General features: G+C 37.2%; 1 protein-coding gene across 2 annotated transcripts; it reads right to left on the minus strand.

Moving 5' to 3' along the window:
• Nucleotides 1–829: 829 nt before the first annotated feature.
• On the minus strand, nt 830–18,363 carry serinc4 (serine incorporator 4). 2 transcript variants are annotated; one of them, XM_056259024.1, is made up of 12 exons: nt 18,154–18,363; nt 10,243–10,410; nt 9,838–10,016; nt 9,507–9,586; nt 8,350–8,443; nt 7,671–7,882; nt 7,415–7,510; nt 3,453–3,579; nt 3,287–3,359; nt 3,146–3,185; nt 2,621–2,768; nt 830–1,578 (listed from the first exon to the last, which is right to left on the minus strand). In XM_056259024.1, the coding sequence occupies exons 1-12, from the start codon at nt 18,178–18,180 to the stop codon at nt 1,368–1,370; spliced, it is 1,455 nt and encodes a 484-aa protein (XP_056114999.1). In that variant the 5' UTR covers nt 18,181–18,363; the 3' UTR covers nt 830–1,367. The 2 variants fall into 2 exon arrangements, with proteins under 2 accessions (XP_056114999.1, XP_056114998.1); XM_056259023.1 differs by lacking the exon at nt 18,154–18,363 and adding an exon at nt 14,394–14,830.
• Between the last annotated feature and the right edge of the window lie 1,094 nt (nt 18,364–19,457).

Raw genomic sequence — 19,457 nt, forward strand, 5'->3', positions numbered from 1 at the left:
AATAGCTGGTTTGATTTGCATTGAGATGATCTTATGGAAAGTACCCCATGCCAATCTCTAGGTATGGTGAAGGGTATGTGATGATGTGGGGCTATTTTAATTCCAAAGGCCAGGGGAACTTTATCAGGATGCATAGTATCCTGGATCCATGAAATAACTGGCCTTTAAAAATAAAAATATGCCTGCCTGTATGGGAATTTAACATAGGGGTGTCCAGACTTATGCACCCTGTATTTTTAAGGAAGCCCATTTATTTATTTACGATACATTATTCATTCACAAAGAAAATTGGTGTCTTTAAAGGTTGGATTTTTCCTCATTTTTTAAATTAAGGCATTAAGATCAATTTCCAAAAGATGATTTTTTATTCCTCTTTTTAGTTAACTTTTACATGGGTGTATTCACTTCTGCCAAGCACTGTATAACCGTCTATGGCGGAGCGCTTTTGCCGATAAACAGTTTTTCACCTCTATTTTTGGCAGCTGTTTTTCTCTTTAATCATTAGTAGACTAACTAAGATTATCCTATTACTTTGATGTGGTTGTGAAATTATAGTCCAGCCTTTCGGCAAAACACACATAAACTCTAGAATGTGTTTTGTTAAAAATATATTTACAAAAATAACTTATCTTTTATTACAGTGACAAAACTTTCTAACATAAACACGCAATTAGAGTTAAATAGGCTGACTGTCGCCGAGCTATTAAAGTAATTTTACTGTAGATAACAGCCTTTTCTCCCTATGGCCTCTGATTGGCTGAGAGAGTGGGCGGGGCAATCCCCCAGAGAGCATATATATATATATATATATATATATATATATATATATATATATATATATATATATATATATATATATATATATACAAGCCACAGATCACTGAAATAAAGCATTGCTCACATAATCTATACAACTTGATAAGCATAAATGTATCAAAAGGTTAAATTAAATAGGAAAAAGCCTATTTCAGGTATCTCCGTATGTCTACACTGTAAGCCAATGAAGAATTCTTCTACATTTAAAAAAAACGAAACGAAAAAAACCTCACTAAATATACAGACATCCAGCTTTTTTAAATGTTAATGTCATATTCCATTTGGCAACTTTAGCACATCCCCTAAAGATATGCGCGTACAGTCTTAAACATGGTTAACATTTTCCGTTCCATGCATGTTGGATTGCATTGATAGTGCTGGTGATTTTAATCCTAACAGGATTATCAGGAGGATCAATGTTCATTTAATAGAGTCTACTCTTCAGCGTTCAGAGATCCTGCATGACCCATTTCCTTTGCAGTGGAAATCCCCAGTAACCTGCACCCATCCCCACTGTCTTTGACACTGTTGAACAGTCTGTTTTGTGTGATTCACACGCTGACGCTAACGTGACGGTGGGAGGTGGTCCGTCTCTTGATGCGGGCGCGGCGAGGTCGTTTGTGATCAGACTGGCAGTGGCACAGGGGACTCAGGAGGAGCCAGAGATACAGAACAACACATGCCCAGCAGGAAGAGAGCTTGACCCAGAATGTGGAGTAACTCCCGTGGGTGAAGGTTGTCTCCAGCACAGCAGTCTCATAACTGGGGAGACAGAATGACATTATAAAAATTGGTCAAAATTGGGATTTGTGTGTGTTAATCTTTTGGCAACAAAATTGCTTTAAATAATCCCCAGATGTTAACTGATTCTGCAAAAACCTATTTTAGAAAAAAAAAAAAAATATATATATATATATATATATAGGAGAAAATAATCATCTTTTTATTTACCTCTAAAACTGCCAACATTTTATTTCAGGCTCGGGCTAATCTATAACAAGGGTTTTTAGACTTTACAGACTCCATTCAACTCAGTCAACTCAGGGAGCCCAATATATATATTTTTTTCTCTGTTACACTTTATAACATTAATTGATGACAAATATTAACACCGTTTATAATATTTAAAAGAGCAATAATACACCACATTTAAAAAAGGCTGAAATATAGTCAAATAAAACATATATATATATATATAAATAAAAAAAGTTTTGGGTCAGGAAGATTTCTATTTGAAATAAAAAATGTTATTTTAAAAATTCTATTCTTCAAAGAATTAAGAAAAGAAATGTGTCACGGTTTCTACGAAAATTTTTAAGCAGCACAACTGTTTTAACATTGATAATAATGTTTTTAGAGCAGCAAATCAGCATGTTAGAATGATTTCTGAAGGATTATGAGACACTGAAGACTGGAGATGATGCTGAAAATTCAGCTTTACCATCACAGGAATAAATTACTTTTAAAAATATATTCAAACAGAAAACAGTTATTTTAAATTGTAAATAGTGAGCAAAAAAAACAAAAAAAAACTTACTGACCCCAAACTTTTCAACAGTGTATATATATATATATATATATATATATATATACACCTGCAGCCGGGTCCTCACAAACTCCTGAAACCCCAGGAAATTAGCTTAATTTATTTTTATAAACAAAAGTAATTCTCTGTTTAGATAGTTGTGTGTCTGTGCTTGTATATTGGTTCTATCCACAAAAACTCTTTTGTGTGTTTCCTGTTGTTCCAGGGCTTTCTGCTCGGATCTTCAGAACAGCTCAGACGAGCTCTTTAACAACTGACCTGAACCAATTAGTGAGGGTCATCATTACGTAGAGGGAGGCCAGAAAGAAAACAAAATGGAAGAAAAAGTAGCTGTAGGCAACGCGATGGGCCTCGTTGTGGATGACTTTCTGACAGCCTTTGCTCTCGTCAATGACAAACTCCTCCTCTGTCAGGACAGAAACAAAGATGTTAATACCTTGACATTAAAGGCACAGTTCACCCCCACAAATTTCATAATTTACTCACTCTCATGTCGTTCCAAGCCTGTATGGCTTTCGTTCTTAAGAAGAACACACAAAATATATATATATATTTTGAATAATGTTGGTAAGCAAACAGTTTCGGTTTTTGTCCAATGGGAACCGAAACTTATTGCTTACCAACATTTTTCAAAATATCTTTTTGTATTCTGCAGAAGAATGTCATATGGTTTGAAACAACATGATGGTAAATATATGATGGCATAATTTAAATTTTTGGGAACTATCTCTTTAATATGTTTATGAAATCTATGGATATTGGAATTTGTGATATGTTTCTCACCATCTTCTGCCTCTGGGCAGCAAAAGCAACAGGAGGCTTTCTGTTCAAGACAGAGGGTGGCAGAGATTGTCAGAGACATTCGGAGTTAAAAAGCTCAAAAAGATTTTTATTTATTTATAAAACATTCTGAAAGTCACATACTTGGAACTCATAGCGGTAAACTTTTATCATCCAGAAAGGTCCAAAGACTTCAGCCAAGTATGAAGCCTCATTGCTGAGGACGAAAATCAGCATACATTTTATTAGCCAAAGTAGACATTTTATTAATATCTCCATTATTCACACCTCAATACGTTTTTTTGCCTACCATGCAAAGAGAACACAGCAGTACATGATTGCAGCCCCAATAATGGCCACAGCATTGCCTTCATTTTGAATCTCATCTCTGCTGACTTTGGGGTAACACACCGTCATGTTGACCCCTTGATACTCCACTGCAAAACACAAAACAGAGAGAGAGAGAGAGAGAGAGAGAGAGAGAGAGTTTTGGATTAAGATTTATTTTCTACAAACCCATCATTTGGGGTTTCAGGATCATGTTAAAAACAACAGCGAATTGCATTTAGTGTCACATTTACACACTCCAATAAGGATTTCTTGAGGCCATTGTTTCTGGGTTCAGAGATGATTTACAGGTCTGTGGATATTGTGCGTTGTGTGTCTGAGAGAATTCCTCTGAGATGGGATTAAACTCCCAGCATGCCCCAGGGTGCACTTCAGTCCTTTATGAAGTCATGCAGCACACAGAGGCCATAAACCCACAGATAGTTAGGGAACAAGACAGGACACAACAAACACACATATACAAACACAGTGCCATTCACAACCCCCCCCCATATGTAGTTGGATTGTTTCATGTAACTTAGTTCTTCTCCCTGGCTTTGACAATCAGCTGATTAGTACTATTGACCGTAAAACGGTAACGTTACAGGAGTCACCGACCCGTCGATCGCAGTCGACAAGTCGAGCTTGGAAGCATTTTTAGTCGATCGCGAAGAGTTTTCAAAACCAGAGAAAAAAAACAATAGTTTTATTCATTATTATTTATTAATTTGTGTGTAGTAAATGGTGTCTAGGGGATGCGGAGGCGCGCGCGCTGTTACAATCACGCCATTTTTGCCGCGCAGACCTTTGTGCTCATGCGGTCGCGTCGAGTATAAACAATGCTTTACGCTTTAACCAGCTCAGCCACAGCCCTACAGCATAACAGCTCATATTAGCCAGCTAAACTTTTACTACCCTGTTAGAAAAAATATGTAACGTTAGTTGGATAGTTTCATGTGGTTCTTCTCCCTCGCTGTATTATGGGTTTGCTATGTGGGGAGAAATGTGCGTTCGTGAGACAATCAGCTGATTACTATTATTATATTATATATTAAGACCCTTGATCCTCACCTGACTATGGCTTTGTAAACTTTATCCATAATGTGGTTTATAATGGACTGTGGTACAGAAACAGTGACAATGTTACACACTCTTGGCTTACTCTGGCTATTCTCTGCTGTCTCAGACGACGATATGTTTGTCCCGTTTTAGCCACCGTAGCTTCTTCGAAAGGGAGGGGTGAGCAGTGGGCTGAGCCATTAGTGCAACTCCCAACCGAACCACTAGATGCCGCTAAAATCTACACACTGCACCTTTAAGTCTCTAATGATCTTGCAAATGGGTAACTGTGCCATTAAAGTGTTGCTTGATTCATCAGCAATATAAGTTATGATCATTTTTATTTTAAAATTAATTATTTATTAATATTTTGAATGATCTTTTTTATAATTTCAGCTTTCATTTTTATTTTAGTTTAGGTTTTAGTAATTTTATAATGTGATTCAATCATTTAGTTTTTTAAATACTTCAATTTAGCTTAATTTTATTTCAGTTTTAGTTATTTTAGTAGGCCTACTTTAAAAAAATATATATTTTCAGTTAGCTTTCAATTAAGTAAACATCTCTAATTTTCGTTTTCTCGTTTATTTTATTTTATTACAGCTTTATTTCAATTAATGAAAAACGAGTTTAATCGTTTTTTTACTAACACATCAAGTTTATAATTTTTTAAGTCATTCTTGTGTATGCAGTTTCTAATGGTCTGTAATATAGCATTGCAACTGCAAGCTATATCTCCTGGTTTTAATAATTGAGTTGGGCTACATTCTTTCATATTAATATTCGACTAATCAGAGTGAGATTTTGAAGAAGAAAAGAGCGGAGGGAGAGTAGTCTGAATTGGGTTCTAGCATCTTGTGCCAGCTCACACATTGAACTCAACGCGTGGCGATGTTCAAACTCTGAAATCCTTGTCAAACACAAGGTGGAGTGCGCATGCACAAGCAACCAGCACCCTGTCTAAACTATGACAACATTTTCCAGTCCCTTCAAACAATAGCAGAAGATGATCATCAAAACCTGACCACTCGCAATGAGGCCACATCTCTCTCTAGGCAGATGGAGAAGCTTGAAGTTGCCATCCTGTGCAGTGTTCAAAACACAAGCACACAACTTCAAATGGTTGCCCTTGACCTGTCTAATGCTGTTGCTCTGGTGGGCTCATTGAGAGATTCTATTGCAGATCTCCGTGATCAGTTTGAGTCAACAGCCAAAAACATGTCGTCATGTGTATCCCATACATACAAAAGTGACATGCAACGGGAGAGAAGAGTCATCTGTGGCAGATTCACAGAGTACAATGTCAGGAAGACAGAAGTTTCAAGTTTGTGTGTTTAATGTCATAATTGACAAACTTGTGGCTGAGCTTGATCAGCGCTACAACTCATAGAGATCTTGAGCAAAGTTTTGGATTTCTGAGCAACAGTCCTGGGCCTGCAGTAACTCATAGCCCCGGAGCCCAGTGAGCTCCTAATGCATCCCTGATCGCGCCAGCCGCCAGTCGGGACAGTCTTGTTCGAGAACGCCACGTGTTGTGTGATCCGTGTTTACTGTGCAATCGCACATCTGATCAGATGATGCTCTGTGAGGACAGCGATTGCCTCTTGTCTCAGACCTTCCCCGAGGTGATTGGTCGAGTGACCTCTACAGTAAGCTTTCCACCGCTCTGTCAGCTTACGCCTCTTTAGCGTGGCTTTGTACCCTTCCTGACTGTACATACTTTGCGTTGATGGTGAGATGGAAAAAAAAAGATTGTCAAAAACTTTAATATGCATATACACATTTTATGTCGAACTGATTTATTTGTTAGATAATTGTTGCTTGTTAATAAAAAGTATATGCATCTCCATCTAACTCTGGAGCTGTGTTGTATGTTAATATGTGCCAATTGATTGGTCAAATCGTCAGCTCAGGTGTTCGCGTCAGTTAGGTGCACATGCATGCACATGTATGGTAAAATTGAGATTTATGCATCATAACAAACATACATGTTGCAGTAAAATCACAATTCATTATTTGTTCACAGTTGTTTTAATCACAATTATTTTAATGGATTTGCAGACTCATACCTTTAAATTTTACTGTCAGATGGAACATTAAACATTTCCCTAAACTTTAGCTTCGAGTTTACTAATAATTCACGTTTTAATTTTAATGTCATATAGACAATTAAACATTTTCCCTAACTTTAGCTTTAAGTTTACTAAAACATTTAAATTTTACTATCTAAATTTTAATAAATTAATAATCAAATCACCGAGGGTGCTTCTAAAATTAGTGAGGGTGTCTCTAGTAAAAGTGCAGATGTAATGTACAGTGAGACATTTAAGATTATTCACAAGTAATGTCTTTTACGATAAATTGGAAAAGAAATTTCAAAATATATTCTATTTTGTTTTATTTATAAATATATTCTATTTTGATATGAATCATTTTTCATGTCTGTATTTATATTGCTTAATGCGTATCTACAGTAATTTGACATGTCATATTTTTGTCCCATGCTATGGTTATCACTATGGGTGCTTCTCAATCAGCTCCCTAACTTCCTAGGTCGTGAGCCAGTATATCGTGTACATGAATTCGGCACCGGTAAGGACAGTAAGGACCCTGGCTCACTACACAGTGGGACACTGATGACTCTATTTCCGGCGACATGGCACCGTCTTCATTGTACAACATCACTAGGTATGCCTATTAATGAACAATAGCAGAATTGATATCTTATATATTTGATAAATGCATATTTGAAATGTTTTCTTGCTACCATTCTGAAAGAAGACATGTTATGGAAGCAAACTATAGCCTAAAATTGACCAGAGCATGAAAAAAAATGAAAATGTTCAGAACATGTTCTGCATGATGAAACAAGCAAATCTTGCTTACCTTTTTCTGGTGGGCGACTGGAGAGAGCAGAGAAGGTCAGGTACATGACATAGCAGCAAATGATGGAAGCCTGCAGGAGTCCTGAGCGAGGCTGCTCTAAGAGGGAGAGCGAAACAAACGGTCAACTTAAATGACTAATCATTCTTCATTTATATACATTTTATGGTCAAATTGTTGAGTATTTATATCTAAACTACTGATATAAACTACCAAACTATTGTTTTGGTGAGAGAACTGAAACAGATGAAGCACTAACTTTGCTGCACGCAGGGAGTGACCGCAATAAAAGACATGATGGTGCAGAGGGCCAGGTTAGTCCATAGCAGGGCTTTATTCAGGTGGCATCCCGCTGGGTGAGTGTAGTATTTGTACATGAAAGTGAAGGCCATGGTGGCGATGGTGTAGAAAAAGAGGGTAGCGCACATGACTGCCACGTACCACCTTTTATTCTCAGCTGCACCGGTTAACCTGGCAATGAGAGGCAGGGCAGAGACAGGGTGAGTGAGATCAATGACGCCTCACGTGTAAATAAAAAAAATAAAAAAAAACAGGAAGTACAAGAATTCCTATTATGTCCGTTGTGTTAAGATGACATTCTGCCTCAAAATGGCTTGAGGTGGATTCCACAAACATCTGGGATAAACTGGATGTCAGAGGGTGAACGGGGAGTGAGTATGAATCCGTGTGTATCTGAATAAGTGAGATACCAGAGCGAGAAACAGGAAGGGAGTGAAGGACAGAGATTATCTAAAACTCTACAACTGTGGAGGGTGATATTTTATCATTCCTGAGCGAGATGTGACTCCAGACATGAACCAGATGTGATTCGTCATAGTCTGGCAATAAGCACCTTGCTACAGTGGTTATTATGGGTTAGTGCAGGTTTGCCTCAAGAGGACATACTGTTGGTGTGTGAACCCAGTTTCCTCACTTACCAGTTTTTATTCCAGGTATGAGCAAAAGCTGTGATGAGAATGAGTTGAATTAGGATAAAAGAAAAGCCTCCCACTACTCCAACGTAATGCCAAGCTACATGAAAAGAGGAAAAAAAGGGGAAAACAATTAAAAATAAGACAAAAACAAACAATTTATAAAGTACAGTGAAATGAGGTGAACTGGGCTGTATTTATGAATCAGAACGAATTCTTTTGAAAATGACATGTAAAACCATTTGTACATAAAATGTCTCACTGAATTGAATGCAACATTGTAACATTTTAAATTTGTTGGTGTCTTATAAACTAGGCCCACTGACTGAGATAATCCCCACTTTCTGTGCAAATGTAAAACGTTCAATATGTCCATGGGGCCACCTGGAGGATTTAAACGAGAAGTGCAAATCACATGATCCAGACTGAGCCATGAGCCAAGACTGTAACATAATCACTTTAAGCACATAATCGGTTTAGATAGTCTACGACACATCACTATGTTTTGATCAATACACCTCCTTTCCCATATCAGTAGGGATGCAAATATATATATTGATATTATATAGTTTATCTGCCAATATTAGATATTAATTTGTTGATATTGAATATTTAATTGTGCATGCATAATTGTGATGACCTTTGCAATCATGTAACAGTCATTTAAACTAGGCTTAATATTTAATTGTAATAATTTAAATACACTGTTAAATTCAATGTTTAGCAAATCTAAAAAAAAAAAAAACAGTAATTGTTTTTCTTATGTTGTACTGTCACATGATCTTTCATAAATCATTCTAATAAGCTGATCAAGAAACATTTCTTGTTGTCAATGTTGAAAACAGTTGCTTAATACTTTGTGGAAACTGATGCATTTTTTTTCAGGATTCTTTGATGAATAGAAAGTTCAAAAGAACAGCATTTATTTGAAATAAAAATCTTTTATAACGAATGTTTTTACTCTAACTTTTTTATCAATTTAATGCATCCTTGCTGAATAAAAGTATCAATTTCTTTAAAAAACAAACAAACATATTATTGACCCCAAACATTTGAATGGTAATGTTATTCGTTTATTTATTGGTCTCAGCCAGAATTTTAATATCAGTTCATCTCTATTATTTCTCAAATATAAGCATTTGTGTCACAGATGAATAGCTCACCATGCAAAAAGGATTCTGTGGGAATAAAAAAGGCAGCAGCGATCATCCCAAGCATGGTGATGAACTTCAGAAACCAGAACCTAAGTGAGAATGAGGAGAATAAGTGTGTGTTAGTTTATTCATATGAAGTAACTTAATAAATCTACTGATAAACATGGATGCATGTACACCATATGGTCCAAGGATCTGGTTCTTCCAGATCATGTTCTTCCTCTTAAGAACTTAACCTAATGTCTCCACAACTGCTATCGGTAGAGCGAAGAGTCGAATCAACTATCTGTTGTGTTACAGACAGTGCAAACAAAATACAGGGAATAATGCAGTCACTAACCCGTTATGGATGAGGGCTCGGAAATCCTGACTGGACTTCACATCGATGAGGAAGATGGCCATCATTAAGTAGAAGCAAGCTGTGCCAAAACACACCCGGTAGACGGCAGAGTAACCCACCAACATCTGACAGTCTCCTCCACCATGAGCCTCATCACACACCACATTAAAGAAAGGCACCTGAGGAAGAGAGCTGTCTGTTATTGTGTGTCACAGCCTGTAGTGTACAGACTGCTAGCATGTGTAGCTGGTGTGTGTCCAGCCAAGCAGATTAGCCAAGATTTGATTGGATGAGACTTGATACAAATAAAGCAGAGTTTTGGCTGTTTACAGCACCAGCACATATACAAGTCGGTTAGGCGAATGAAGACCAACTGGAGCCTGTGCAACTTGTAAGAACACTTACATTCTCCCTCACCGCCTCGGACACGGTCTTAGACAGCATGAGGCATGAGACAGTGCAGGCCAGGATGTGGAATAACGTGTACATGACCCGCGTGCTGGATGATGATTTGACGGGCGGACAGAAGGAGCAACACAGGGAACATGGTGCTGGGCCACAGCAGCAGCATATCTGATAGAAAGGAAAGCAGACCATTCAGGGTTCAGGATTAGTCTGGATGGGGTCCAAACATCTTTTATCCTCAGCTAAACCCAGAAGCAGAAATTGGGCAGAAACTCGGTCCCAACTGACAGATTAACAATCTATTTTTCATTAGCGTATACTGGATTTTTAATGATAGCATATGCTTCACTATGATGTCCTGTCACAGTTATTCACTATTTGACTCGAGGGGAAAACCATCAAAATATAGAGTAATTAATGTCAAGATATATACATGTCTAACCCTTTTGTAGTAGTCTTTAAAGTGATAATTCACCCCAAAATTAAAATGATGTCAACATTTACTCACCCTCATGATGATCAAGATCTATATGGCTTTTTTTTCTTTTCGGGAACACAAAAGTATCAAAGCTCGTTTCAAAAGAAACTAGTTTCCACCACAAATAAAAAAAAGGTCAGAATTGCCTTTTAAAAAATTCTGTGGTGGAAACAAGCTTCCAAACAAAAAAGAAGATATTTTGTAATATGTATCAGTGTTTATTTGTTCATACAATGAAAGTCAGTGGGGACCAGTGTTGTTTTGGACCTCATTAACTTGGACTTCATTAACAAGAACAGTTGAAACCATCTTGAAAATAACTTCTTTTAAGTTCCACAGAAGAAAGAAGGTCTTAAGGTTTTGGAATGACATGAAGGTGAATAAATAATGAGCAAATGATCATTGCATTTATTTATTTTTTGCTTTTTAGAGACTTAACGTCTCAGGTGCATCATTTTCTTTTGACCCTTAAAGGGGTCATATAATGGTACATGCACTTTTACAAGTTGATTGTACTGAAATGTGTGTTGGCAGTGCCTGTACACAACCATCATAAAATGATAAAAATCCATCCAGTGTTTTTGTTTTAATCTCCTTATATGTTTTCCCCTGCCCCAAATTGAGCCGTTCGATTTTGTGACGTCACACGCTCGGAAGCCCCTCCCACGATTGTTGATTGACAGCATCGTTTCAACACAGACCCGCCCTCACTTGTGAGCGAGCTGTCAATCATAGTCTGCGCTGACCGGCGCGGTCATTGTTGATATGCTGGAGCACTGTCTATGAGCAGAATGGCGTCTAAGCGATTGTGGTGTTCTGTTCTTGTGTGTAATAACGAACACAGCAGTCATTTTAATGTTCCTAAATCCAGACCGCTTAAGACGCAGTGGCTGAGTTTGTTTTCGAAGGGAATATTCCCCACGAGCAACGTCAATGCTTTCATGTTTGCGCGAATCATTTCTCACCAGACTGCTTTATAAACGAGGGTCAGTATGAGCTGGTTTTGCTAAGAAGCTGCTCATGAAAAAAGGATCGGTACCAGATATTCGTGTTCCTGCTGAACCTCCAGAAGAACTGAAGTGAGTGTAATGTTTTATTAAACTTTATATTAATATTTATATTAATCTTTGCAAATCGCTAGCTGCACGCTTCACAATGAATGCGTCTAAGGTTTACACTTAGGATACATTACGGCATGTTTTCTATGTATGACGTTCTCAATATAATTCATAATCCCACGTTTATACTGAACAACGCGTTATGGTTATTGTGTTATTGTGTTACAAACGGTGTACACACAGAACAGAGAGGCGGGGTGAGCAAAGCTCATTATCATTAAAAGCATATGCACTGAAACGGCGTGCTGAAAACAGAGCTGTTTTTGACCAAGTAAAATAAGTGTTTTCTTACAATACTAATGAGAATTTTTAATTAAAGTATATTACAAACTTTTAATTTAGACCCTAAAGAATCATACTAGCTTGTACAAAAATGGCATTATATGACCCCTTTAAACGTCATTCACTACCCTCCTCCTCATTCATTTTTTAAAGTTAGACATCAACCATCTTAATATTCCTCCATCAATTCATTATAAACAATAATAAAATGATAAAAAACATGCCTGTTTACCCATTTTTTTTGTAAAATTTTTATAGGCTGCACAACAATAATTGATTCTCTGATGACTAAATAAGTGAAATTCATCTTTATTCCATAAGGTGACCATGTCTGATACACAATGATGAAGTGACGTTTCATTCATAGTTACCGCAGGCAGAAAACAAAAGAACAGGAAGTATGATCAGCAAAACTTGAAATGGGTCAGCGATTTACTGCAGAGCAAGTACTGAACACAATCAGATATTAGTGTCACTGTCACTTGATGGTGGATCTGGGGAAGAAGCTATCAGCGATCAAAATATTGATTTTGAAGATGTTGAAAATTATAGTTTTAAGAACATGTTTGAGATCACGAATATGAACCAGATGCTGAATGTACTGGGAAATGAGCTCTAAAAAGGACAGTGATGATGGTATAAAACATCTGCTCAAACTGAACCCTTCCAAGCTTCAAAAGATAACAAAAATGCTTTATTTTATTCTTCTGTAATTGTTATTCTAATATCAGGAGAGTTTTATATAATTGGGTAGAGATTCATACGTGTTAGATATAGATCTGGGTCTCTAAAGACCCGAATATGTAATAATGATTGGCAAAATATTCATGCATTTAAGGGTTAATTATGACAACTTTGACTATATTCAACCAACAAACTACAGTGAGTTACAGGAACTTAATTATTTGTAACATAAACACTGTAAAAATGAAGTCGGTTCAACTACTTTTTTAGTAGCCCTGGAACCAATTCATCTCTATTTCAGTTCAAATCCACAGCTAACATAGCACATGCTAAATATAACTTATTTAACCACCAAGGCCTTGTTTACATTAACAGGTGTCTCCCTTCAATAAAAAAAAACACCACTAATAAGCCACTAGAAATCCACTTATTTCATTAAATTACTTTAACTTTACAAAAGAAAAACAATTAACCCATAAATTTGAGTTTTAATTACACACAATATTATGTTTATGTAATGATCAACATTATGTCAACAGAACTCAACAAAATAATGCTTGCAACTAAAGTTATAATTAAATCTCAGATTTTTGTGCCAGGTTGTGGATTAGAAATAAGAATATAAGGAGTGACAACATTTGATCCTTTCTATTAATTTACAAACGTTTTATTATTGATTCTCACTTCTCAGAAGTAAGGAGGGTGAAAACACACTGACTCTTAAAGCTTATGATGAATGAGTCATTCATCCTCTAATTTCATTTGACAGAAAGCACTTTCCATGATGTCTGTGCGTTTCTGTTGAGAGAGGAGTTTTACCTTCTTATACCAAACAACAACAACTGACCAATTATTTTTACAATGCAAATATAATAGCAATTATCATTTAATTGTGGATTATTCTTTTCAGAGACTGTTCATCCTAATGCAGACAACACTGAGTGAACTCAATCTCTAGTCATCTAAGTTGAGTTATTCAAATGAAATGCAAGGTTAATTAGTTAAAATAATAAAATTAAAATATGGAGCTCATAAATTGAGGCCTATCACAGAGCATTGTGACAAGTTATGCAACAACCTGTAGATATCTTGAATCTTTGCAAGCTTGAAAAATTCCAGTATATATATATATATATATATATATATATATATATATATATATATATATATATAGAATATATTCCACATACTACAGTACATAGTGCTCCACTAATACAAATTATATCATATAATGAGCTCTATTTTCTGTCAAATATGTCAGTGTCATTGTGTGGCAACTTTACTCATATTTAGGACAATAGAAAAGCCAAATCAGCAAAAAAGTGTGAAATCCAGTAACTGAAAATGTTGTAGTCGTAAGATAAGTGAAATTGTCAGGTTCCTTACGTTCAACATTCGTCATAATTTGTCTTTGATTTCTAAATTCTACAAAGCCAGATTAGGTTCTGGTAAAAGAAGAATTGATGCTTGTGTAAAGCTTTTCTTGTGTTCCAATAATAGATCCATGAGAATCTGAAAACACCTGATATGTCACTGCACATCTCCCATCACTATGAAATAATATCCATCTCTCTCTCTTTCTCTCTCACCTGATAAGCCACCATGTTGAGGAAATAGTTGTAGACACCGGTGTGGTGTAAAGCTTGAGCTGTCGACATGGCGTCTTATTTGTCAAGCACGCTTAGTCATTAAAACAAGTCCTCCGAAAAGAAAATATCTAATTATATACTATAACCAGTGAGTCAGGACAATTTATCAACTGTAGGAGTCCCTTAGCTTTACATGAAATGGTCCTCAGCTAGTTTCCTCTGCAGGTGTGGTTCCATTGATCTCCAACTGCACACCCTCATGTTCCTCGCGTTGGAACATCCGAACAGTCTTCCCATATCCTACGAGCTGCTTAGTGGCATCGAATGGTGCCAGGAGAGTTTGTGAGCAAGAGTGGATGCCCAGTTGCCCTCCCTCCAGTCGCCTGTACTCACCCAGTGAGATTAGTCAACAGGAGCAGCGGGAGGAGGGGGCGGGTTCCATCTGTCCCTCCCTTCCCCCAGGCCCTCGCTCCAGTGCACCGGCTCCAGAGCACCCTCACGTACAATAGGATTTCCCAAGGGTTCTAATCGGTTTAGGGCAGAATAATGTAATTACTTGCGATTTTGTGATTTCTCTCGCAAAGTTGACATACCTTTGGATCCCCCTTTTCTGGCTAAGTGGCACCTTAGCAAATACTCACTTGTCTGATTTTATAGAGGCCACATATGTAATCCGGTCATTATGCTTCGACCCAGAAACAGAGGGAAGCAAATGAAGTGGGTGTTTAGAGGAATGCACAGGAAGAGCGGCACAGGTCCAATCCCGCATTCTTTTGCATACATTGCCCACAGTCTCAATGTGAAATGGGGGTACACTTCAACATTCAAACACTGGCAAACTTCACATAATAAGTTTGCACAATATGAGACAAGTTGTTTCAGTTGAAGATAATGATTATAACGAAGTGAACATCATCATATGTGATAGTGTCTCATGTCTATGTAGTGTCACGGGATGTGTTATGAGTTTCTAGCGTGCAGAGCGCCCGGTAGCTCTATATTTGGGTCAGTGTGTATGTGTGCTTGGATTATCCTGGAGTTTTTAGTCCTCGTCTCAGCCTGGATGACCTTCTCTCTCCAGTAGAGTGACACACTAATCCAGACAGCAGGGTCTGACAAACACTTGAACTCATCAGCCTTCAGCATCATGTACAAACTTGACATCGTACATATGGTAAAAACAGTTGCGGTGTTGATTCAGAAATCACGCTTGAAGGGACAGTTCACACAAAAATAGAAAGTCTGTCATCATTTACTCTCCCTCATGTCGTTCCAAACCTGCATTACTCTTATTTATTTCTGTGGAACACAAAAGAATATGTATTAAAGAATGCTGCGACGCAAATGACATTGGACCCCATGTATGCACAGTTTTCCCCCAAAATATCTTCTTCTTACAGATGTGCAATGGACATAAGAGCGTGTAAATGATGACAGAATTTATATTTTTGGGTGAACTATCCCTTTCCGCTGTTGCGCACAAAGATCATGGTCTTTACTTTAAAACTTTCTAGATACACTTACTTCAAATGTGGTGCTAATGTCAACCCAGCTACATTGGCTAACATTCTGTCTCTTTAGCTAAAGTTCTCTCAAAGTTATGAATGAACAAATATTCTTCCAGTAACGTTAATACAATGTTCGTTCATAGTTATCTGGTCTAATGTTCTCAAAGCGTTAGCAAAAACGTTATTTGGTCGGTGCCAATAGCCCCGTGGGCAGCACGCCCACATATAGCGCAGTTGCTTCGGGCGTCCCGAGTTCGAGTCCTGGCTCGTGGACCTTTCACGATCCTGTCCCCCTCTCTTTCCAACTTCGCTTCCTGTCAACAAACTGTCCTATCATAATAAACGGCAAAAAAAGATTTATAGAACATTTTAGGTTTTTCTTTGACATCTTGGCCTCAAATGCAGCGCAAACCGCTGAAAAACAGATGCAACTGTCAAAGACCACCATGTAGCACTTTTTTTTTTTGTAAACATAAATCATTTAAAAAGCAACACAGTGGAATTAATTTTTTTGGGGAATATAAGAAGATATTCCAATCAACTAATGCTCTGTATCTGGTGCAGTAGTTTGGCCTATTTGTTAATGTCCCTGAAAATCCTGCAGGGAAATGAATAGGAGGACATGATTTTAAAGCAGAACTTTTCAAACTTTACAAGCATTTCAAGTGAGTATTTGAGTTTACTGTTGTGTAAGTACTTCTCTCAGTTCAGACTATTGTACTGTACTAGTACTGTACTATTCCAGTCTAGAAAGAACATTTCAAAGTATTGACAGTTCCACAGGGTCATGTGGCCGAAACATTGTCTGGGACAATAATCATTACGTAACAATGTTCGTAATGGCATGCAGCTATCAGAGTGACCACACATTACTGCACGGGCATTGTACTAATCTCTCTTAAGAAAAGGAAATGTCTATGAAATATGAGAGAATCAAATATGACTTTTTGTAACTAACATTCTGCTTTATGAATCAGTGTTATTTGTTCTGTAAATAGGAGCATAACAACAAAAGTGTGTTACTAGGAACTGGCCGTTTAATTTAGCAGCTTTAATCCTTAGTCAGCTAAATGACACAGGCATGAACTTTTCTAAACCAATTAGAGTTTTTAAAGTATACAGTGTATTCAATGAAGCTGTAATCTCTCCCTCAGAGTGAAACACCCAGAATGACTGGAGGTCTTTTCACTCCATAATTGGGGGCCTTGTGTGAGAGAAGGACACTAGCACACTGTTCGGACAAAAGCACAACGCACAATACAAATCACTCAGCAAGCTCCATGAGAAACATCGGATCGATGTTATTTAATGGGCTTTAGAAGAAATGATGGAAAACAATCATCCACAAATACACAGAGGTGTTGTTCTACAATCTGGCCATTACGAGAGAATGAACGTTACTGGAAGAACATTTGTTCATAATTTTGATAGAACCTTGCCAGAACATTAGCCAAGATTCTGAGAACGTTCCCTGTTTGCAGGGTTAATGTTGTCACTCTATAGCCTACCTTTACTTTGTGTTTCATGTTTCATCATATTCATATCTGTTTCAAAAACTTTTTTCTTGGTTATGCGAATGTTGAAGGAACACGAACATTCCATTTTAGAACTTTGGGATCGTTACTTCTTAATGGTCTAACAACATTGTGAAACTAAAAATGTTAGACGAACATCCAACTACATCGTTACAGAAAAAACGTTCCATGAATGATGCATGCATAATGTTTTTGTGCTTACATTTTGAGAACATTATTACAGCTCAGAGAACTCTGAACAAATGTTCTATTAACATTATTGGAGGAACATTTGTTCATAACCTTGCCAGACTGTTCTGAGAGTTCTGAGAGAGTTCCCTGTTTGCAGGGTTAATCACTATTATACCTTTACTTTGTGTTTCATGTTTTAGCACATCTGAAAAACATCGTCTGATGGAACAGAAGTAATCCGGCAAAAATTCATAATTTAAAAAACAACAAATTATAAGTACAGAATCAATGTGCTTTGCACAAAAAAAATCATATAAAGCATGAAGGAATTATTAATTCCAAATTTTGTCATCATAGACACTGTAACAGAGCCAACACTTTCCAAAAAACATGACATCTGTTCACTAATTTGACAGCCACAGCTCAATCCCATCCACACTGAAGTGTGCTGCCCTACTAAATGATAAAATCAAGCTACATTTTAGGTCAATCTCTAAATGCTAAAGCTCACACAGTGCTACTACCATCACATGCAGGAAAGCTTACTTGTGCCCAGCAACAGCGAGAACGCATCACTTCCCACACTTGATCCGGCTGTCAGCGGAAATCTCCAAGTCCAGTGGCTGTCAGAGATCAATCGTACAGTAGAATAAATAGACTGGTAATGATGGGGAAAGGCTTCCTATGAAACCTTTGTAACATTCCTCAAAGAATGTAAACATATTCAACAGAGAACAGCAGAAGAGAAGAGCAGGTGTGCTCTGAAAAGGCGTCCTTTTTGTTAAGCTGATTAGAAGTTGAGGAGGTGGAAAACCCAGGTGGATGAGAAAGGCTCGTAGTAACAGTGTTGCTTTAAGTATTTGTCACTGGTAAACCTATTAAGGGACAAAAATAGTGTGGTGAAAGCTTTGGGACCTAAACAACATCTGTCTGTTTATAAGCAAGGCTGTTTAATTGTGTGCATGGTTTTATGTCAGAACTGAAGTCTGGATGCTTACAATTTGGGAACTACTATTTTATGGCATCTCATGCCCATAATCATCTTCAGCCTTGTGAGTGACTGTAATAATAAAATAAAAAAATCAATATAATTTTTTTTTCAGAGATAACAAAAACTGTAATTTCCTCTCTCTAAAAAAGCTCAACATTGTACCTACTAGTCAAAGGTTGAATTTGTCTCATGAAACGTTTAATATAAACTAAATCCTAATGCTTAAAGTCTGCACGAAACGGAAGTTGCAAGTCTTATTGTCTCTATTGTAACATATCCCAAACAAGAAAAAAAAAATGTAGGGCAGGATTTTGTTTTGAATTGATTGGATCGTTGGATCAGAATTGATTGGATTTGCTATAGACCTTATTCACAGCAGCGCCATGGCCCATTTTTGATTTTTTTTACAGGAATGAAAGCGAGGCTGTGGGTTGTACTGTTATTTAACGTGTTTCTGAATTGTTCTGCTGATGAAACACTGCAAATATATTTTTCCAGGAAATTTCATAAGTGATCTAGGAGCCTATGCGTCTTTTTACAGCGGTAGCCTTTGAAAACACGGCAAATCTCCCTCACAGCCTCACTTTCATACCTATGGCGCTGCTCTGAATAAGGTCTATTGCTCATGTGAGTGACAGGTTGTCCCGCCCTTGCGCCAGTAAACACGTCATCAGAGAAGACTGCAAGTTGGAGGGGAAGTTTTTTTGATTAAAGGGGTGGTTGATTATGATTGAACTTTTCTAACTTTAGTTAGTGTGTAATGTTGCTGTTTGAGAATATACAACATCTGCAAAGTTACGACGCCCAATGTTCAAAGCAAAGGGAGATATTTTATTTGACAGAAATTGCTTTTTAAGGA

The sequence above is a fragment of the Rhinichthys klamathensis genome, unplaced genomic scaffold (genome assembly GCF_029890125.1).
Source record: "Rhinichthys klamathensis goyatoka isolate OS25496 unplaced genomic scaffold, OSU_Roscu_1.1 h1tg000161l_1, whole genome shotgun sequence".
In the NCBI taxonomy this organism is placed as follows: Eukaryota; Metazoa; Chordata; class Actinopteri; order Cypriniformes; family Leuciscidae; genus Rhinichthys; species Rhinichthys klamathensis.

Coding starts and splice junctions, on each gene's coding strand:
- serinc4 (XM_056259023.1), bottom strand. CDS start 14,462: ATGTCGACAGCTCAAGCTTTACACCACACCGGTGTCTACAACTATTTC. Junction 10,411..14,393: donor TCAACATGGTGGCTTATCAG/GTGAGAGAGAAA, acceptor CCTTTCTATCAG/ATATGCTGCTGCTGTGGCCC. Junction 8,444..9,506: donor CACAGAATCCTTTTTGCATG/GTGAGCTATTCA, acceptor CTTTTCATGTAG/CTTGGCATTACGTTGGAGTA.